A 23,249-nucleotide genomic window follows, 5' to 3' on the forward strand; every position below is an offset into this window, starting at 1 on the left:
GCCATGGTGGTAGGTGGGGAGATTTAATGTGCGGAAAGAAGGGAACAGGGAGGGTGCAGTTGGAACAGACACAGAGGAGGCAGTTGAAGGAGCTGGCAATTAATGCAGGCGATGATTCAGCAAAAAAATTAATGCTCCATTATTGGAGCATATCGGAGAAGAAAAGGGAGGGAGGAGAAACCGTAACCTGCTCCGAAAGGCACAGGCTCCAACCCAACCACCGAACATATATATATATATATATAGCCATTATTGTATGTCGTACCGTATGGATTCGTCTAGCAATGGGAGGCCCAATAACTTTTGGCAAGCATTATTTTTTTGGCTTCGCTTGGCTCTCCCAAATGAGAGTCGTCCGTGAAATGGTTATATATGACAGAATTTATATGGTAAAATCACAACAAATTTAAAATTTTATATTTTTGTGATATTTTTAAAAATTAATAAAAATTAAAATATCTTAAAGGACTGTGATTTTATTATATGAACTCTGTTACATATATATATATATATATATATATAGACTCACCTCCCAAATAAAGCCTTTGCTCTGTGACAAAGTCTTATATGTAATGGGTATTCATGTGGCAATCTCACAAGTCGATAAGGTCTCGAAATCGATCCTTGGTGAATGCAAAAAATCCACACTAAGAGAGTTTTACTCCTTAGTGGGCCGACCCGATTTGACTGAATTAGTCATGGTCCAATTGAATTTTCGGATACCAGAGTTCAAAAAAAAAATCACAAATCAATAGCATTTCTTAGAGTCCGTTTGATTTTAGAGTGAAAATATTTTTCACTATACTCCACTACACCCCCACTTTATTTTTTCTTCAATTCAACAACATAATCGTTACTTTTCTCCTATTTTTTAAACAAAATTTTATCTTAACTACCATTCAATTTAATTTTTTAATATTAAATTCTCTCAATTATTTATTACTTTTTTTTACAGCTCAACAACACAATCATTATATTTTTATCTTCTTCCTCAACTTCATTATTATAATCCCACTTATATATATATATATATATATATATCAACATACTTATTTGTCTTTTACCTATTTCAATGCGAATGAATGAAGTTAAATTTTGACACTAAAATTTAACTTTATTATCAAATCGACACTGAATTTCTCTTTATTTTTAGTAACGTCACTAAAATAAATTAACGTTACAAATATATATATATATATATATATTGTAAGAAATTAAATTAACTGTAATAAGTAACAAATTCGAATAGCACGTTGGATAAATAGAATGCTATAAAATTAAATGAATTTCACTAGTATAAGAATTAGGAAATTCAAACCGATACAAAGATGAAACCGGAAGATCAGAAGACACGAGAAAGCTGAGTCATGTGTTTCACACAAACCCCTTGAAACAGATTCGTCCCCTCAAGGCCTGCTCGAGGTCACATGGGCGTCTTTTTTCTAGGATAAAACGGCTTTGAGTGCAGCTAGCGGCACGAGCTATCCGCACTCCAGCGAACCAGAAAATGAAGTTGAACACTCTAAGTGAATTATGCAATTCTCTTCCTTTCTAAGAAATGAAGGGAGTTTTCAATTCTTTTCTCTTTCGATCAATGAATACATGCTATTTATAGAATTGATGGTGTCCTTTCAATTCCTTGCATCCGTTCAACTCATAACAATTGATGGTGTCCTTTCATTTCCTTGCACCCTTTCAATTCATAACAATTGATTGTGCTCATTCAATTCATAACAATTGATGGTGTCCTTTCAATTCCTTACACCCTTTCAATTCATAATTTCATTAATGAGAAACAATTTCTCATTCATCAATGCCATTATTTTCCAACAATCCCCCACATGAATGAAAATTGTTTTTATTTTAACTCACTGAGAGTGTTCAATAGTTGAACCCTGTATAGGATAGGTAGGTGTCACCACCCTTGAACCCTCCCTTGTGAAATGCATGTACTTTACTAGCTATCTAGTAGACATGATGTCCTTGAACTGTCCTGCTATTTTGTGTAAAGATGACTCACACCTCACATAGGAATCAACTAACTTCCTTTCGGCTCTCATTGTTGTGTCCATTTTGGTCATGGAACACCATCCTGATTCTGCGAGAGTTTTTGAAAAATTAAGTCCATAGAAATTCTCCTCTAAAGCGGTCTCACTTCTCTCTCACATAGGTGATTTCACATATCATTAAAGCAATTTAGATTGCTAGCGTTATCCGTTTATCACTGTTTCATCAAAGAATGGTCTAGGGATTTTCTCCCCCACAGTGATTTAATTTGATTCTATAACTTGGTTGTCCCATTGAACCTAGATCTTGGGATCTCCGGTCAGCTAAGTTGGGTGTTCGCTATAAAACCTTTCCTCTATTGGATTTCATACCCATTCCCTTTGACAACTTCTCAAAATGCTCTTTACTTAACCCTTGGGTTAGCGGATCCACTATATTATCATTTGACCGCACGTGGTCAATATAGATAATTCCAATTGAGATCAGTTGTCTAATGTTATTATGTCTACTACGTATATGTCTAGACTTACCATTATACATATTACTTTGTGCCATTCCAATTGCCGTTTGACTGTCACAGCGGATACAAATTGGTGGCACAGGTTTTTCCCATTTAGAAATGTCATCTAAAAAATAGCGCAGCCATTCAGCTTATTCTCCACATTTATCCAGAGCAATAAACTCAGATTTCATTGTGGACCTAGCGATAATAGTTTGTTTCGAAGACTTCTATGAAACTGTTGCACCTGCTAGTGTGAACACATATCCACTAGTGGATTTTGAATCCGTTATATCAGATATCAAGTTTGCATTACTGTACCCCTATAGAACAGCTGGATATCTAGTATAGTGCAGCATGTAATCTCAAGTGTATCTAAGACATCTGAGTACCTTGACAATTATCTTCCAATGGTCCCTACTCGGATTACTCGTATATCTGCTGAGTTTACTAACCGAGTATGCAATATCCGGCCTAGTACAACTCATCAGATACATCAGACTTCCAATAACCCGCGAGTATTCTAACTGAGAAATACTTTCTCCTCTATTCTTTGATAGATGAAGATTATTGTCTATTGGAGTCTTTGAAATTTCAGAATCATTTTCGGTAAATTTTTTCAGAATTTTATCTATGTAGCGTGACTGACTCAAAATTAGTCCATCTCATATTCTCATGATTTTAATTCCTAAAATCACATCAGCGAGTCTCATATCTTTCATGTCAAATCTTGAATTCAGCCTATTCTTCATAGATTTGATCATTTTGTCATCACTACCAACAATGAGTATGTCATCCACGTGAGACATAAAATGACATAATCATTTTCTGTCTCCTTAATGTATACACATTTATCACACTCATTGATCTTAAATCCTTTGGAAATAATTGCATTATCGAATTTTTCGTACCACTGTTTTGGCGCTTGTTTCAATCCATACAATGATTTGATCAATTTACAGACTTTCCTTTCTTTTTCAAGAGCCACGAACCCCTCGGGTTGGTTCATATAGATTTCTTCATCTAAATCTCCACTTAGGAAAGCTGTGTTCACATCCATTTGATGAACTTCCAAATCACACAGTGCCGCAATTGCAAGTATCATCGTAATGGAATTTATTCTCGTCACATGAGAATAAGTATCAAAATAGTCCAAGCCTTCCTTTTGCATGTATTCCTTAATTACAAGCTTGGCCTTGTACTTATCAATGGATCCATCTGCCTTCATTTTCCTTTTAAAGATCCATTTGGATCCTAAGGGTTTACAACCAGTGGGGAAATCCACTAATTCCCAAGTGTGATTTCGCATAATCGAATCAATTTCACTTTTGATTGCCTCCTTCCAGAGAGGTCCCTCAGATGAATTCACTGCTTCATCATAGTTTTGTGGTTCCTTTTCTAACAAATATGTCAGAAAATCATTCCCCAATGATTTTCAATTCTAGCTCTTTTGCTGCGTCTAGGTTCAATCTCTTGATTCGAACCCTACCTTTCATGATCTACGTCATGAAGTCCATCATTCATAGTGTGTGAGTTTCGTTTCGATGAACTCAAGGCCTCGATCAATTTACATGGAAATACATCTTCAAAGAACGATGCATTCCTTGATTCCATTATCGTGTTCTTATGTATATCGCGAATCTTATATTCATGCACAAGAAATCGATAAGCACTATTGTTATGTGCATAGCCAATAAAGATGCAGTCCACCGTCTTAGGACCGATCTTTACTTTCTTTGGTGTCGGAACGACTACTTTTGCCAAGTACCCCCATCCTCGCAAGTGATCGTAGGATGGTCTCCTACCTCTGAATAATTCATAAGGGGTATTTTCCTCTTTCTTTTGATTTACCTTATTTAATATGTAATTGCTTGACAATATTGCTTCGCCCCATATATTTTGAGGTAATCCAGAACTTAATAACATCGCATTCATCATGTCATTCAACGTGCAATTTTTGCGTTCAACAACACCATTCGATTGAGGTGAATAGGGTGTAGTTACTTCGTGTATAATTCTGTGTTGTGCACAGAATTCCCCGAAATGCATTACGTATTCACCTCCTCTGTCACTCCTCAATCTCTTGATTTTCTTATTAAGTTTATTCTCAACTTCATTTTTATAGAGAACAAATTTCTCTATGGCTTCATCTTTGCTTTTCAACAAATATACATAACAGTATTGTGTACTATCACCGATAAAGGTAATAAAATAACTATTACCACCTCTTGTTGTTGCGAACTTTAAATCGCATACATCACTATGAATTATATCAAGTAGTTCGGTGTTTCTTTCAATCGTTTGAAATGGTAACCTTGTCAATTTTGCCTCAACACAAATTTCACATTTGTGCCGTGAATCAATTTGGAATGTAGGTATGTGATTCAAGTTAATTAATTTACTCAAAGTATTATAATTAACATGACCTAGTCTTCCATGCTACAAATTAGGAGACTCAAACAAATACTCAGAAGAACCAGAATTCTTATTGATTATGGTCATTACATTGAGCTTAAAAAGCCCATCACATACATATCAATTTCCTATGTACATTCCAAACTTGGACAAAATAACTTTGTCTTACTCAAAAACCATCGTGAACCCATGCTTGTTCAGCAATGACTCGGAGACTAAATTCTTCCGAATCTCAGGTACATACAATACGTTGTTCAGAGTCAACTCCTTTCCTGAAGTTATCTTCAATACCACATTGCCTTGACCTTCAACAACAGAATAGGCAGAGTTTCCCATATAGATCCTCTCCCCAGTGACCGGTTCGAGCATAGTGAATATGTATATATTTGAGCACACATGTCTGGTGGCACCGGTATTGAGCCACCATTCCTTCGGGTCGGACCCAATGAGGTTCACCTCTGAAATCACAGCAGATAGGTTGATGTCTACCATATCTCGGGTCATCTCATTAACTATGTTTGCTTCATGGCCCCTTTTCCTCTTTGGAAGCCTGCAGTCAGCAAATCTGCGACCTTTCTTGTCACAGTTGAAGCATTTCCCCTGAAACTTGGGCTTGGAAACTCCTCCATTCGTACCCAGCTTCTTCTTGCCCTTTTTGTTTTTGGAGTTTTGCCCTTCCTCCATGACATTTACCTTAGCAGCAGTAGGGAGGATGAGATCCTTTCCGGAGTTCTTATTGTCTTCTTCAATTCAAAGCTTGACAATAAAATCCCCCATTGTCATCTCCTTTCGCTTATGCTTTAGATAATTCTTGTAATCCTTCCAATCATGAGGTAACTTTTCAATGACAACAACCACTTGGAATGATTCACTTAGAGCTATCACCTCAGCCTGAATCTCATGTAAGAGCACTTGAAATTCCTGTACTTGACTCATTACGGTCCTTGAATCCACCATTTTAAAATCGAGGAACAGTCCGACGAGAAATTTCTTCGCATCGTCATCTTGTGATTTATATTTACGATCCAAGGATTCCCATAACTCCTTTGGCGTCTTAAACCCCTGATAGACACTATACAGGGAATCATGAAGACTGTTCATGATATAATTTCGACAAAGATAGTCAGAGTGCTTCCAAGCGTCAACCGCACTGAGAGCTTGCACATCTGGCTCCCCCACAGATAGGGTTGGAGCATTTTCAGTCAAGAACCTTGCAAGGTTCAGAGTTGTGAGGTAGAATAGCATCTTTTTGCGGCCACCTCTTGAAGTTCAACCCATTGAACTTCTCGGGCTTCTCAACATGGTTCATAGGAACCATTAAGGGAGCAGCCACATTTTGGCTAACCAAATGGTAGGCAACATAGGAGCAGGGCTGGAGCCAGTAGTCTGGCTTCCGTTGGTCGCCTCCCCATCGTTCCCCAATGCCATTCGAATCGTTTAAAATAGTAAAGATTAGTTTCAAGATTGTAAGAAAGTAAATTAACTATAATAAGTAACAAATTCAAATAGCACGTTGGATAAATAGAATGCTATAAAATTAAATGAATTTCACTAGTATAAGAATTTGAAAATTCAAACCGATACAAAGACGAAACCGAAAGATCAGAAGACGCGATAAAACCTAGTCTTTTTTTTTCGCACAAACCCCTTGAAACAGATTCGTCCCCTTAGGGTGTGCTCAAGGTCACGTGGGCGTCTGTTTCCCATGATAAAACGACTTCGAGTGCAGCTAGCAGCACAACCTATCCGCACCCCAACGAACCAGAAAATGAAGTTCAACGCTCTCAGTGAACTATGCAATCCTCTTCCTTTCTAAGAAATGAGGGGAGTTTTCAATTCTTTTCTCTTTCGATCAATGAATACATGCTATTTATAGAATTGATGATGTCCTTTCAATTTCTTGCATCCGTTCAATTCATAACAATTGATGGTATGCTTTCAATTCATTGCACCCTTTCAATTCATAACAATTGATGATGCTCATTCAATTCATAACAACTGATAGTGTCCTTTCAATTCCTTCCACCCTTTCAATTCATAATTTCATTAATGAGTTCTCATTCATCAATGTCATTATTTTCCAACATATATATTGTCTTGATACCCGTTACATGGGCCGTCTGTCCTTTATTTTATTGAATCCCGACCCCACTACAATACTTATCCTTAATCTACTATATACATATATATATATATATATATATATCTATATGTGCATGTAGACAATGATTTCATTAAGAAACATGCTTGTGTTTTAAGAAACATGCTCGTGTCTGTATACACGCGCCAATCGGACTCTCCTTTTCTTGAAAAATTCTATGACACGTACACTTGAAATGCATGTATGGTATATATACATGTATTTATTTGAAAAACTTCGAGTAATTTACTTATAACTCAAGTAATTTACTCGAAAAAAAACCAGCAATATTCTTACATGTACCATACATGTATTTTAAACCCTATGCATTTCCCTTTTCTTAGGTGCATGTGTTTTTTTCGGTGTGAATCCTGATATCCGGAAGTACAATTGAGCCCCGACTAATTCAGTCGAGAGGGGTCGGCCCATTAAGGGATAAAGCTCTCCCAACGTGAATTTTCTGCATTCACAAGAACTCGAACTCGAGAAGTTACTTAAGTAGAACAAGTGCCGAACCGCTTAAACCAACCCATGTTGGTTACATGCATGTGTTTGCTCTATCGTTCATTTAAAAACGTTGTACATATCCAAGTGATCATGTGGGGAAATTTCTAATGATTGTTCAGGATTTTTTCTACTAATTTAGAAAATTCTTGCCATCCGTAAAGGAAAATGCACCAATTTGTAAGTGATTGTTTTGATTATCAGTTTTGATTAAAAAAGAAATTAGTCAATAATTTATCATTGATTTTTTGCTTTAAAAATTATAGTCATAATTTTGCATGAAAATTTCAAACGGGAACCAGGTGAAGTTGCAATGACTTCAATATAATTGGAATTGTTCTTATCATCTACAGCTCCCATGTAATGAACTTCAAACAAACAAACAAATAAACATACATATGTACATTATATATACAGAAGAAGAATATTTCACCGTACGTACATATAGTTAATTTTTCTACAAATCAAAATTTTGAAAAATTATATGCGTCATAGTTAAGTTCATGTACTGTATATTCATCAAGCTCCGCCCCCCCCGCCCCCCCCCCAAAAACGCCAAACGCCAAAAACAAATAAATATATAAATAAAGAGGGAGGGAGAAGCACAAGCAAGCAATTGTCGCATATGTATATATGTTAATTTCTCAGCTTCAATTGTCATATGTATATAGAGATCAAAATTTGTCAATAAATATATATATCATTGTTTGTTTCCTCATCTGATCAAGGATGAACGTGGAGTCTGTTCTTCGCATGAACCCTGGGCACGAACCCTACAGCTATGCCCGTAACTCTACACATCAGGTATATATCTTTCCATTCCTCCTAGCGACTACCTTGACACGGCGTTACGTGCTCATATATAGAAGGCATCATGCATATGAGAGCTAGAATGCTTCATGGGAGAGCTAGCATATGCTAACTCGAGAACTTGAGGTACGTACTCTTGTTTGTCTTCGTCCTTTGATTTCTTAAATTTCTTGCAGAGGAACGTGTTGTTCAAAACGATGCCAATCGTGAAGGAAAGAGTGAGCGCCTTATACAGAAAAGCCATATTCCCGAAGTACTTTGCACTGGCGGACTTGGGCTGCGCTTCGGGACCGAACTCTCTACTTGCCATCTCCTGGATCATTGAAGCCATATCGGGATTGTGCAGCCAAACGGGGCGTTCGCTGCCCGAGGTTCTTGTGTTCCTGAACGACCTTCCAGGGAACGACTTCAAAACTGTCCTCTCATCTCTTCCCAGTTTCTATGAGAATCTGAAGGAGAAGAACAGAGTTGAAATTAACTGCTACGTATCTGCGATGCCTGGTTCTTTCTATGGCCGGCTATTTCCGAGCAGAAGCTTGCATTTCGTTCACTCTTCTTACAGTGTGCATTGGCTTTCGCAGGTCTAGGAAGAATTCATCTTCTTTCAAAGCAACAATTTGCTATATATTCAGTTAGTTATGCTGTTCTTCCCAATCTGATCAGGTCCCAGAGCTCCCAGAGCAGAACAAAGGGAGCATTTACATGGCAAGCACGAGCCCTTCGAGCGTCTTCCAAGCATACATAAAGCAGTTCCAAAAGGATTTTACGAACCTCCTGAGCTCCCGCGCAGAGGAAATTGTCCCCGGCGGCGAAATGGTCCTGATTCTCATCGGCAGAAGCATTCCTGATCCCACCAGCAAAGACTGCTGCCTCCTCTTCTGGTGGCTCTCCAGGTCCCTTGTTGAAATGGCTGACCAGGTTTCACTCTCGACTGCGGTGCATAAATATGTAATAATATGTACGTGAGAAGATTTAATTTCTTCTCACAGTTCCGGATAAATTTCTTAAATGGATCGGGACGTGCAAGTTCAAATAGATAAATTAATTCTGTGGAAACCGAACTTTATTGATAAGGCCATCACGATGTGATTTAACATCTCAGGTTGTTAAGCTCATACCATCACCTTCAGGATAATCTCATCTAGCTAATATATTATCATTATTTACCATTGCTTTTCCAGGGACTAGTCGAAGCTGCTGATATAGATTCATTCAACCTGCCATTCTACACGCCCTACAAACATGAAGTAAGAGATGTGGTAGAGGAAGAAGGATCCTTCACCATCAATCACCTCGAAACCTTTGTAGTGAATTGGGATCCTTTCTGCCATGAAGACGACGAGAGCTATGTGTTTGACAAGTTGAAGAGTGGGCGGAACGTGGCTGACTGTATAAGATCGGTCACAGAACCGATACTGAGAAGTCACTTTGGAGAAGGACTGATGATGGACGATTTATTTGAGAGGCATGCGAGGCTCGTGGGTGAGCATCTATCAGTGGAGAAGACCAAGCACTTCAACATAGCCGTTTCCATGACAAGGAAATGAAATCGATCTCTGCCTCTACTACTTTGGCACTGAGATAAGAATAAAAGAGCAAACATGAAATAAGTACTGAGTTTAGTCCATGTTGAAGCAATAATACCTTAGGGTTGTTTGAAGCAATAATATAATACGGCCAATCGAGATTAGTATTCTGTCAAGGTACGTGTTTGCTGACCATTAAACAAATATATTCGATATCCATCTCCCTCTCCAAGGTGCAAATCCACTCGGAAATTGGTATAAATAAAACAATACACAAGACATTGAGCCTCATGGGCGGAAATACGTATAAGAGGAAAGCAATAAACTCTTAATTCTTATCAGCTCACTCCTATATAACATTGATAGTAGTACAATATAGTATGAAAATCGGAAGCCAAAACCATAGCATGCTAAATTAGGGGATGTATTGTCAATTTTGCTTGTAATCCCTTGTAACTTCATATAATGCCAGAAAGACAGACAAGCACCGTAATAAGGAAATAGATTCAAACTAAATTAACAAGGCTTTGCCGGCTATAACTAGCTACAGTAACCATAATTTGACTCATATGAGTCATATGACAGACCATATACAGAGAGAAAAGTCGGCAATGTAAGAGTACTCAAAGCCATGAATATGATCGATGTATCTGCGAGTGATGCAGTAATTGCTTCTTAGTAGTATAATACCTGTCAAGAGCTGTAGTTGTGGAGATATATCACATCTCTTCACAATTTTACAATTCTCGTGCATAAAACCTCCCTTAACAACTCAATCGTCATGGAGAAAAATCGACGTTGAGAAAAATTTACTCTTTAATAGGCCGACTCGACTCGACTGAATTAGTCTTAGCTTATTGAACTTCCAAATATCAGAGGACACAGCGAAGCACAACTCACTCATCCACCTGTGGGCCTCTTCATGGGCTGATAGACCCCCAGTCAAGCGTCCTCTTAGTGGTCCGACTTATTGAACCGGCCCCGAGTCTGCACCTGAGATGCATGGAAGCCCAGAATGGCCCATAAGGACCTATATATGGCCCAGCTTATATTATCGACTTCACAATCCCGTAAGGTCGACTGTGTGGGTGTGATATTCGTTGCATGCAAGGGAGCTACAATACTAAACGATAAATTCTGGATGCATGATGCCACCTATGAGTATGGAATATTATAAACCCCACAAGTTCATAGGCACTTGTTAGTTGTTACTCCAACAGTAATCCGGAAACTAATAATATCTGAAGATGCTAATCCATTCAAATTCATATATAGCATGTGAAAATATATATAAGAAAATATTACAAAACTCATGAAATGTGAGAGGGCTGCAATTTCAACACTCGTTCTCACGTGACATTGGTTGTCTCGACAATGGATTGGACATTGGCTTTGATACAATGTCAAATCTCTACTGGGCCTATGAGCGATTAAGCAGATTTCAAACCAAAAAACTCGAGTTGATAAACTGTATTATGCAATCTCTTATAAACATATGATTTTCTATTTCATTTTTTTAAGTGTGGGATTCAGCTCTCACAAGTTGTGATAAACTAAGTCCAATTGGATCATAAGTCACTTCGAAAAAGGATTGATATATGCATGGTTGAGAGAGGGACGGTGTTGAGTATTTCCCACAGTACAGGGAAATTATAGAGGGGCATGCTATGAGAGATATTATCCAATAATTTAGTTAGAGATATATTATTCAATAATTGAGGCAGTGAAATACTTCAAAATATTATGCTATGGATTATTTATGTTAGGCGATATCTTTGGATTTCATAATATTTGATTTAGATATTTTTAGATTGCTTGTTTCTCAATTTATTTGTTTTCACTAAACCTATAAATAGGTGAGGTATTTTCCAAGTTGGTCACAATAATCTACTCATATGATATTGGTCTCTTGGCTACCACTTTCCGATATCTTCCTTCTATTATATTTTATTTTTTAAAAATTCTAGCATGATTCCGTGTCCTTATGACAAAAGATCTTCTTACCGTTGGATGCTTAATGCACCGTGAGATCCACACGCATCCAACGTGAGAGAAACCGTGTTTCCATAATACGGAATCATGCAGGCCAATCAGGTTCGCGTGCTCTCCTACCGAGCTAGCTGGCTAGATTTGTACAGATGTATATATATTGTCTTCTTATTGTGTCTGGGCACAAATATTTCCAAATTTGAAAATAAATTTTAAAAAAAAGATTATGTGGGCTTCTACTTTATGAAAAACGACGAGAGAGATTACATGGCCAGGGGAAGATTCTTTTGGCAAAAAATATCTTTAGGCTTGGCTACGACTACGAGGCGGTGCCAAATGGGCTGTCTTGTGTTGAGCCCCACTGGAAAACTTATTCTTACATGTCCAATGTTGTACTATCCATATCCAAGTGACGTAATGGAATTTCTAATGATTTTTCGAGATTTTATATACTAACTTAGAAGAGCATGCCATTTGTAAAGGAAAATGAAAGTATGCTTAACCCGTGAAAGACATATTGAATTGTATACGTGAATAATGTTATAATTTTTATATATATCTGTAATTCTTTCCTCTTTATTTTTTTTTCTTTCCTGAATATGACCATTACCTGGTAATTAATCTAGCTAGCCATATTTGTGCAAACATTGAACATATACAGATGCAGTTTTCTTGATCTATCTACAACAGGTTCCCTTAATTCGGAAGCCTTTGTCAGATATGCAAGAATCGCAGGTAACGAATGAAATTCCTGAAAACTTTATAGGAACTTTTCGAAGCATCCTATCCCGATTTCGTACTTTTGGTTCCGGTTATGTCTTTTGGATTCTGCAACTGGCGGAGATTGAATTGTTAAATTAACCTGCATGGCTTGTACATGGCTTGGATAAGTTCTTGTCAGCTGATCACTGGTAATAACTTTGCAGTACATTCTATGAATGTTAGAAGCCAAAGCCATAAGTAGACAACATGCAGGGGATGGCAACTTTGCATGTAATCCTTCTAAACCCCATTAAATGCCAAACAGACGAGCAGCATATATAAAAAGGGAACAAATTCAAACTAAATAACAAGGCTTTGCTGGCTAGGAAAATAGATACGATCGATACACATAATTTTTTGCAGGCTTTCCTGCCACTGCTGTCCTGGCCACTTGATCTCCTGCCACTGCTGTCCACTCCTTGCTCCATCCCTCATATGGGGTCCATGATACGGAATCAAGCGTGCCAATCAGGTCCGCGTGCTCTCCTACCGAGCTAGCTGGCTAGGTTTGTACAGATGTATATGTATTGTCTTATTGTGTCTGGGCACAAATATTTCCAAATTTGGAAATAATTTTTTTTAAAAAAAAAGATATGTGGGCTTCTACTTTATGAAAAACAACGAGAGAGATTACATGGCTAGGGGAAGATTCTTTTGGCAAAAAAAATCTTTAGGCATGGCTACGACAACACGGCGGTGCCAAATGAAATGAAGACTGCTACTCTGCTAATGACTTTTCGAGATTTTATATACTAACTTAAAAGAGCATGCCATTTGTAAAGGAAAATGAAAGTACACTTATCTCACTCAAAAGAAAAGACATTAAGCTTTGTCACTATTTTTACATAATGACACGCTATGTAAATTTAGTGCGGCATAATACAAATCATTATTTTCCTGTCAAATTTAACATGTTGTTTAAATTCCATTAAAAAAAAGTGATAAAATATGAGTCTGCCTTTACAGTGACCCCATCTGCACACTGGATGCAACATGTGGACAAAATAAAGAAAAAAAACTTGTTTTTTATTTTAAAAAATCTTTATTTTTTAATTTTTATTTTTCATACTTTTTGTGTGAAGGAAAATGGAAGTATGCTTATCTCACTCAAAAGAAAAGAAATTACACTTTGTCACCATTTTTACTTCCTAACACACTATTTAAATTTAGCATGTCATAATACAAATCATCATTTCTCTATCAAATTTAGCACGTTATTTATATTCCATTAAAAAAAGTGACGAAAAGCTGAGTTCGCCTTCATAGTGACCTATTTGCATACATGGATGCAACATGTGGACAAAATTTTTAAAAAAAACTTGTTTTAAAAAATCTTTATTTTTTAAATTTTATTTTTCATATCTTTGTTTGTGGACTAACTGGTATTCGGGGTTAATAAGTCTCGATTAATTCATATTCGAGTTGGGTCTATTCATTAAAGGTTAAAACTCTCCCTATCTAGATTTTTTCACTCACAAAACTCAAGCCCGAAACCTTATACTTGAGATTGAATAAGCGTCGAATCACTTGTATTAATCCACGTTGATTAATACTTTATTACTTTGTTCTATATTAATAATACTTTTTACGTTACCTTCCTCATACAATTATGATATTGATTTTCTATATTCACCAAAATTCGAACTCGACACGTTACTTAAGCGGAATAAGTATCGAACCGCTTAAACTAACCCACATTGGTTAGATGCATGTGTTTGTTCTATCATTACATGTACAAACGTTGTACATATCCAAGTGATGATGTGGGGAAATTTCTAATGATTGTTCAGGATTTTTTACACTAATTTAGAAAATTCTTGCCATCTGTAAAGGAAAATGCACCAATTTGTAAGTGATTGTTTTGATTTTCACTTATAATAAAAAAGAAAATTAATCAATATTTTATAATTGATTTTGCGCTTAAAAAGTTATAGTCATAATTTTGCATGAAAATTCCAAACGGGAACCAGGTGAAGTTGCAATAACTTAAATATAATTGGAAGTGTTCTCATCATCTGCAGCTCCCATGAAATGAACTTCAAACAAACAAACAAACATATGTACATGGATATATATATATATATATATAATATTTCAACGTACGTACATATAGTTCATTTTTATTCTACAAATCAAAATTTTGAAAAATTTTGTGCGTCGTAGTTAAGTCATGTACTGATATATGTTAATTCCTCAGCTTCAATTGTCATATATGTAGAGATCAAAATTTGTCAATATATATATATATATATATCATTGTTTGTTTCCTCTTCTGATCAAGGATGAACATGGAGTCTGTTCTTCGCATGAACCCTGGGCACGAACCCAACAGCTATGCCCGTAACTCCACACATCAGGTATCTATCTCTTCATTCCTCCTAGCATATGCTAACTCGAGAACTTGAGGTACGTACTCTTTTCTTGTTGTCGTCCTTTGATTTCTTAAATTTCTTGCAGAGGAACGTGATGTTCAAAGCTATGCCAATCGTGAAGGAAAGAGTGAGAGCCTTATACAGAAAAGCCTTATTCCCAAATCACTTTGCAGTGGCGGGCTTGGGCTGCGCTTCGGGATCGAACTCTCTACTTGCCATCTCCTGGATCATTGAAGCCATATCGGGATTGTGCAGCCAAACGGGGCGCTCGCTGCCCGAGGTTCTTGTGTTCCTGAAGGACCTTCCTGGGAATGACTTCAACTCTGTCTTCTCATCTCTTCCCAGTTTCTATGAGAATCTGAAGGAGAAGAACAGAGTTGAAAGTAACTGCTACGTATCTGCGATGCCTGGTTCTTTCTACGGCCGGCTATTTCCGAGCAGAAGCTTGCATTTCGTTCACTCTTCTTACAGCGTGCATTGGCTTTCGCAGGTCTAGGAAGAATTCATCTTCTTTCAAAGCAACAATCTGCTATATATTCAGTTAGTTATGCTGTTCTTCCCAATCCAATCAGGTCCCAGAGCTCCCAGAACAGAACAAAGGGAGCATTTACATGGCAAGCACGAGCCCGTCGAGCGTCTTCCAAGCATACATGAAGCAGTTTCAAAAGGATTTGACGAACCTCCTGAGCTCCCGGGCAGAGGAAATCATCCCCGGGGGCGAAATGGTCCTGATTCTCATCGGCAGAAGCATTCCTGATCCCACCAGCAAGACTGCTGCCTCCTCCTCTGGTGGCTCTCCAGGTCCCTTGTTGAAATGGCTGACGGGGTTTCACTCTCGACTGCAGTGCATAAATATATAATAATATGTACTTGAGAAGATTTAATTTCTTCTCGCCGTTCCGGATAAATTTCTTAAATGGATCGGGACGTGCAAGTGCATTTAGATAAATTAATTCTGTGGAAACCGAACTTTATTGATAAGGCCATCACGATGTGATTTAACATCTCAAGTTATTAAGCTCATATCATCACGTTCAAGATAATCTCATCTAGCTAATATATTATCATTATTTACCATTGCTTTTCCAGGGACTAGTTGAAGCTGCTGATATAGATTCATTCAACCTGCCGGTCTACATGCCCTACAAACAAGAGGTGACAGATGTGGTAGAGGGAGAGGGATCCTTCACCATCAATCGCCTTGAAACATTTGAGGTGAATTGGGACCCTTTCTACCATGAAGATGAAGATGATGAGAACTGCACGTTTGACAAGTTTAAGAGCGGGCAAAACGTGGCCGACTGTATAAGATCTGTCACAGAACCCATCCTGAGAAGTCACTTTGGAGACGGATTGGTGATGGAAAACGTATTCAAGAGGTATGTAAGGCTCGTCGGTGAGCATTTAGAGGTGGAGAAGACCAAGTACGTAGAAATAAATTTTAAACACATGCGCTTATATATATATATATATGTATGTATATTGAAGAATTTTTTAACGTACGTAGATAATTTGGAAATATATATATATATATATATATATGTAGTAACTAGTAAGTCACGTATTTTTCATTTTTGTCAAGTGAGAAAAGCAGAAGCATCAACCAAAAAAAAGGACAAAATAAGAAGAAGAAAAGAGTTTTTACTGTTAGGCGATATTTATGGGGTTTGTTTGTATGTCCCCTTAGTTACTCTTTAATTTTCTTGGGTCTTTGATCCCGTTAACTTGCCAAAAAAAAAAAAAAAAGAAAAGAGAAGCACGGGCAAGCAATTATCACGTAGCTTCAACCGACACTATAAATAGGAGAGAGATATGCGCACTGCAATTCCAAATTATGAGCAGATTACCACCGAAAAAAAAATTTTAAAAACAGAGCTCAGAGTTTGTCAAAGAATTTATATATATATCTTTGTTTATTGTCTGATCTGATCAACGATGAAGGTGGAGTCTGTACTCCAAATGATCCATGCACATGAGCCCAACAGCTATGCCCGTAACTCTGCCCTTCCGGTTGTCCTCTCCCTGATCTCTATTACTCTTTTTTTTTTTTTGTTCCCTGATACTTTGATCTCTATTACTCATATTCGCACGCTACGTGGACTGCATGAAAACTCGGTCCTTTAAAATTACTTGCTTATATGCTGATTCATCCTAGACCATATACTAAATAGATGATCTCGAGAAAACTTGACATCCTCTTGTCTTGTGTTGTCGTCTTTTTGGGGCAGAGGAATGTGATGTTAAAAGCAATGCCGCTCGTCAAGGAACGGGTGAGAGCATTATATAGAAAAGCCTTATTCGATAACTACTTCGCGGTGGCAGACTTGGGCTGCTCTTCGGGACCCAACTCCGTACTTGCCATCTCTGGGGTGATTGAAGCCATAATGGGATTGTGCAGCCAAAAGGGGCATTCCCCGCCTGAGGTTCTCGTGTTCCTGAATGACCTTCCGGGGAACGACTTCAACTCTGTGTTCACGTCTCTTCCCGGTTTCTATGAGAAGTTGAAGGAGAAGAACAAGGTTAACAGTACTAACTGCTTCATATCTGCTATGCCCGGTTCTTTCTACGCCCGGCTATTCCCAAGCAGAAGCTTGCATTTTGTTCACTCTTCTTACAGTGTTCATTGGCTCTCTCAGGTGATTGGAATAGAATTATTATTTTTTCCATCATGAATTTGCTGTACGTCAATCCCAGGCATGTTTTCGAATAACTATGGCGTTCTTCCCAAACCGACAGGTCCCGGAGCTCCCAGAACAGAACAAAGGGAGCATTTACATGGCAAGCACGAGCCCTCTGAGCATCTTCCAAGCATACCTGAAGCAGTTTCAAAGGGATTTCACGAGCCTCCTGAGCTCCCGAGCAGAGGAAATCGTCCCCGGGGGCGAAATGGTCCTGACTCTCATGGGCAGAAGCATTCCTGATCCCACCAGCAAAGATTGCTGCCTCTTCTGGTGGTGGCTCTCTAGGTCGCTTGTCGAAATGGCTGACGAGGTTTCCCTCTTACCCTTCCTTTTCGTACGTAAACTCTTTTGCTTATATTACCTTCGACGAGCCGTCTCATGTTAATTATTATCGCTATTGGTGATCAGGGACTGGTCAAAGATACTGACATAGATTCATTCAACCTGCCGTTCTACACGCCTTATATGGAAGAGGTAAGGGACGTGGTAGAAGCAGAGGGGTCCTTCACCATCAATCACCTTGAAACCTTTGAGATGAATTGGGACCCTTTCTACCACGAAGACGACGAGAGCTGCACGTTTGACAGGTCAAAGAGCGGGCGGATTGTTGCCAATAATATAAGATCTGTCACAGAGTCTATGCTAAGAAGTCATTTTGGGGACGGACTAGTGATGGACAATGTATTCGAGAGGTATGCGAGGCTCGTCGGTGAGCATTTAGACGTGGAGAAGACGAAGCACTTCAGCATAACCATTTCCATGACAAGGAAATGAAATCGATCCAGTGCCTTTAATTTGGCATCGAGATGAGAATATAAGAACAAACTCCAGATTATATTTAGTACATGTCGATGGTGTTTGAAGCAAGAAATACTATCAAGATTACTATTGCATCACGATATTTGCTTACCTTTAAAGAGTATTCGATATCGATCTCCCTCCAATGAGCAAATTCATTCGGTTAAATAACAAACAATTAGATCATGAACTTGCTCTATGCGCGGGGCATTATGTACTACTATGATACAAACAATACAAATATTTCCTTCGAATATATATATATATATATAATATACTCTCAAGATACTTCAGTCTTGTATTTTTTTTTCTTCGTATAGTTCTACGTGTAGGGGAGGTATTTGGAGAGAGTGGGTAGAGAGAGAGAGAGAGAGGAGGGACGGACGGACGGAATGGGAAACATTGAGGAAATAATGGAGCTGGGTGCTTATCTACTTGAATTGATTTTTCTACCCATAATCTAATGATTTTAAATTTATGGAATTATATTGTAACTGAAATAAAAAATAAAATTGATGGACAATAGGAGAAAGAGGATGTACCACAGTATTTCCATATTCAATTTTAGTTTTGGGATTATCTGTACTCCTTTATCAGTCATAATTATTTGTATTTTGTTGTACTAAACTCATAAACTTCAATTATAATCGAAGAACTACTAGAGTGCAAGTAAAATGGGAAAGTAAAAACTACATTAATAAACCCTACTCCAATCTATATAATATATAAACTTGATGACACTCTAATAAATACGCGTAGAATATAAATATTTTTATAATTTATTATGTTGTATAGAAATTAAATAACGATAAATATGGCAAATTTGATGGCTTATCTGTCACCAAATAGGCTCAACTCAAAAAGGCTAATCCTTGAAAAAGGCCAGTTGCGCTAAGGTCTCAGTTCCAGGTTTAAGTACTACAGACGAAGCACACCGAACTTAGGTTTCTTTCTACCTCGTCAAAGAAGAAGGAAAGTTTATTCCCTTTTTTGTACGAAACTGGGCTATGAATCCAATCCCATCGAGAAAGTTCGAGTGCTTTGATGCTGCTGTTAAGTTCGACGGGTAAGGCTTGGTCTAATTCCAGTTTGCCACCGTATTTATCTGGGGTGAAAGTTCACTAATCTCTATATTATAAAAATTAGAATGTCATATATTCTATTTTAGATGCAAGGTAAGGATGCGGAGCGAAAGGAATAAAGGCAATCAAGGAAAGGTCGAAAGCTAGGAAAAACCTCTATTTCAAAACCGGGTGTTCACTCAAACTAAAAAGGCCTATCTTTCTGGCACTGGGCATTGTTCCTAACTAAATTCCCTTTCTTTCAGGAATTCTACTAGTTGGGAAGACCGGGAAATCCTGAAAGAAAGGGAATCCTATCCAATCTCGCTGAGAAGGACGGAAAGACTACCAACCTATGCTGTTCGATCTCCTCTCCAACCAGTCGAGCTGCTTCGCTCCTTTTTTTTTTATTCTATATAGTGACTTTTCTTCTTCAATCGATGCCTACCTCTGGGCAGGACTTATTAAATGTTGACCAACAGACAAGTTTTTCTTTGCTCTACTCCAATTGGTAGAGGCAGAGCAGAGGTGACAAGATCCATTTCTCGATTCACCCCATCTCTTTCGATGGTATTTCCATTAATAGAAAGAGAGTTCAATCGTGAAACTTTCTCAATTTCCTTTTTTCGGAAACGGGAAAAAGGTTGCACGTGATGTATTGTCTTTTATAATTTTTCTAAAAGTAAATTTTAATTGGAGAAATATATTTTTATAGATTATACCTAAATAAATTTAATAATTTATAAATATATTTTTCTTAGTGCAGCATAACAGTTTAACGCGTAATACTTGAGAAGTTCTTAGGTCATTCTACTTCATATGAGGAACAACCAATTATATTACATGAAACAGAGGAATATGTACTAATCACTTAGATAATTGCAATAATTATCCTTCATTAAAGAATTATTATTGATTTTTTTTCATCACATCAATGTAAGGTAATATCATTTATGATTTTCTCGTAATGTCTACGAAATGCACCCAAAGCGTTGACTAATTAGGGCGGAAGGATTTGGAAAAAATAATTCTATTCGTCTAACCGTTTCTTCATTTCCTTCCAAGTATCATTCCAGTTAAACAACAAAATATATGATTGTTATGGTCTTGAGTTTTAGAAAAATCAAACACTAAAACTTTGTTGTTAATTAAGAGAAAGGGGTGTAGTGCAGTAACTAACACCCTCGCCAGATAATCTAGATGTTTCGGGTTTGATTCTCATTAGTGGAACTACTTGTGCCCATTTATTTAGATTTCATTTTGATTTCCTTCTATTAGACCATGAGCCTCCTATTGTAACAAAAAAAAACACTTTGTCGTTAATTGTAATAGTTTTAATTGTTTTTTCTCACTAACCACATGGTCACAAGTAGTAGGGTAATTTAAGAATCTATCTCCACTGAAAGATTCATTTTTATGTCCAATTCAATATGTTTAAACTCTAATTGAAATGTGAAGAAAACAAATGAAATATTACGAGAAAGAGGAAATATTTTAGATGGGATTATCTTTCAAGAAGCAACATTTTACAGTAATTATATCGATTTGTGCGGATTATAATTACAAGAATTTTCCCGTTCAAGCGTATGAACTTTGTATGTAATTGAAAATAATTACAAAATGTTAGGAGTTCGTCATTTTTCACTTTTAAGAGTGACATGATTTTCCCTCCATTAATCTATCAAGAATAAGTCCCAATAGAATAGGAAAAAAAAAAGGCCATTTTTGGCCGTCAATCTTTATTTTGCCGGTTTCATCTTAAACCTATTTTTTGTTCTATTATATCCTCAACGTTACATAGTTTGTTTGTTTTAGTCCTACATTAATTTTTCCTTTACATAATTTGTTTATTTTACTCCCTTTAGGTGACCACTGCCAGGGCCCCTTTCCCCCGAATCGAGAGATCCCAACCGAATTGGTATCTCCTCATTCCCCTTTTTTTCAACTTTTATTTTTTTATATTTTCAAAATTAATTTGTAATAAAATAATATATTTTATAAATATTTTGGATGGAAAAATAGTTTTTTGACTGAAAAATTAACGGTATGATTAAAATGAATAAATTATGTAATATTTAGGATATAATTGAACGAGAAAGTTAGGTTTTAGACGAAATCGAAAAGATAAAGGTGGAGGATCAAAATAAATTTTTCTAAAAAAATGAAAAGTGAATGGAAAGTTTTCCCGTTCAAGAATAAAAAATATATATATAAAAGAAGGGAAAAGCTTTCGCTACCGTCATACAAGTACCTCCTCGTCCTACAGTTTTATTCCTCACAACCTCCATTTGCTAAAGGAGGCCGTTTTCTTTCATGGAGCAATTCCAGTGAACTGTGTGCACCCACCACTGGTTCATCTTCGAGGTCTGTCCGATCTTGTAGGCGGAGGCCCCAGGCATAGCCACTATCAGCAAGTTGTCCCTCCTATCTAAGTTCTAACCGTGAAGACCAGTGGGAGAGAGATGTACCAACCAAATTGGAAGAGAATGATATTGAGCAAAGGAGGGAAAGGGATTACAGAACGAACCTTGGGAAGAGTAAGGAGAAGGGGCGTTCCATTCTGGTGGCGTACTCTAAACGCATCGGTGGAGGTTTGCGAAATGCTTTGGCCGAAATTGCTAGATCAGACAGTGGGAAGTGCCTCAGTTTGGGGAGACTGTCAAGAAATGTGATGAAGTTATTTACTAAGATATTTCAATTGTAACAAAAAAATTACCATATGGAAATTGGTGGGGCGAGAAGGGGGTCATGCGGGCGTTCGTGGAGAATGGTTGAAAGGGCAAAAGGCGAATGCATGAAGGGACCAATGGCTCCGGTGTTTTGGAGAGGGGAGAAGGGGGCCATGGTCAAGAAATCAAATCAAACTTAAATAAATTTTTCTAAAAGTAAATTTTAATTGGAGAAATAAATTTTTATGGATTATACCTAAATAAATTCAATAATTTATAAATATATTTTTCTTAGTGCAGCATAATAGTATAACGTGTAATACCTGAGAAGTTCTTAGGTCATTTTACCTCATAACATGGCATGAGGAACAGCAAATTACATTACATGAAAGAGAGGAATACGTACTAATCACTTAGATAATTGCAATAATTATTCTTCATTAAAGAATTATTATTGATTTTTTCTCGCCATATCAATGTAAGGTAATATCATTTATGATTTTCTCGTAATGTCTACGAAACGCACCCGAAGCGTTGAGTAACCTCAAATAATGAAAGAGAAAATCCCGTGGCAATGATCAATGAATGAGAAAAACCTTCATTAAAGGGGGCAGCTTGTGTGCAAGGTGAACTTACACAAAACAAGTTCGAGGATTTTTCTTTTTTGAGTATGAACAGAAAATTAAGTAATAGTTTCTATTCGATTTTAAAAAAAAATTCCTAATTAGGGCGGAAGGATTTGGAAAAAATAATTCTATTTGTCTAACCATTTCTTCATTTCCTTCCAAGTATCATTCCAGTTAAACAACAAAGTATATGATTGTTATGGTTTTGAGTTTTAGAAAAATCAAACACTAAAACTTTGTTGTTAATTAAGAATAAGGGGTGTAACGCAGTGACTAACACCCTCGCCAGATAATCTAAAAGTTTCGGGTTTAATTCTAATTAGTGGGACTACTTGTGCCCCTTTATTTAGATTTCATTTTCATTTTCATTTCCTTCTACTAAGCCATGAG

The 23,249-nt window shown here is 37.2% G+C and overlaps 3 protein-coding genes across 5 annotated transcripts; all 3 read left to right on the forward strand.

Moving 5' to 3' along the window:
• The first annotated feature begins 8,171 nt into the window (after positions 1–8,171).
• On the forward strand, positions 8,172–10,077 carry LOC116189448 (salicylate carboxymethyltransferase-like). Its single transcript, XM_031519113.1, has 4 exons — positions 8,172–8,369; positions 8,552–8,956; positions 9,039–9,293; positions 9,557–10,077. Exons 1-4 carry the CDS (start codon positions 8,295–8,297, stop codon positions 9,920–9,922), a joined length of 1,101 nt encoding a protein of 366 aa, XP_031374973.1. The 5' UTR covers positions 8,172–8,294; the 3' UTR covers positions 9,923–10,077.
• A 4,586-nt stretch (positions 10,078–14,663) lies between these two features.
• Positions 14,664–16,770, forward strand: LOC116189451 (jasmonate O-methyltransferase-like). The gene is made up of 4 exons (XM_031519118.1): positions 14,664–15,009; positions 15,110–15,514; positions 15,597–15,825; positions 16,114–16,770. The coding sequence occupies exons 1-4, from the start codon at positions 14,935–14,937 to the stop codon at positions 16,122–16,124; spliced, it is 720 nt and encodes a 239-aa protein (XP_031374978.1). The 5' UTR covers positions 14,664–14,934; the 3' UTR covers positions 16,125–16,770.
• On the forward strand, positions 15,832–18,622 carry LOC116189449 (benzoate carboxyl methyltransferase-like). Of its 3 annotated transcripts, none has more exons than XM_031519116.1 (4): positions 15,832–16,448; positions 17,253–17,660; positions 17,761–18,015; positions 18,114–18,622. In XM_031519116.1, the coding sequence occupies exons 2-4, from the start codon at positions 17,262–17,264 to the stop codon at positions 18,477–18,479; spliced, it is 1,020 nt and encodes a 339-aa protein (XP_031374976.1). In that variant the 5' UTR covers positions 15,832–16,448; positions 17,253–17,261; the 3' UTR covers positions 18,480–18,622. The 3 variants fall into 3 exon arrangements, with proteins under 3 accessions (XP_031374976.1, XP_031374975.1, XP_031374974.1); XM_031519115.1 differs by having other exon boundaries at positions 15,832–16,403; XM_031519114.1 differs by lacking the exon at positions 15,832–16,448 and adding an exon at positions 16,808–17,034 and having other exon boundaries at positions 18,114–18,604.
• The last annotated feature ends 4,627 nt before the right edge of the window (positions 18,623–23,249 follow it).

Source organism: Punica granatum, chromosome 8 (assembly GCF_007655135.1).
Source record: "Punica granatum isolate Tunisia-2019 chromosome 8, ASM765513v2, whole genome shotgun sequence".
Classification (NCBI taxonomy): Eukaryota; Viridiplantae; Streptophyta; class Magnoliopsida; order Myrtales; family Lythraceae; genus Punica; species Punica granatum.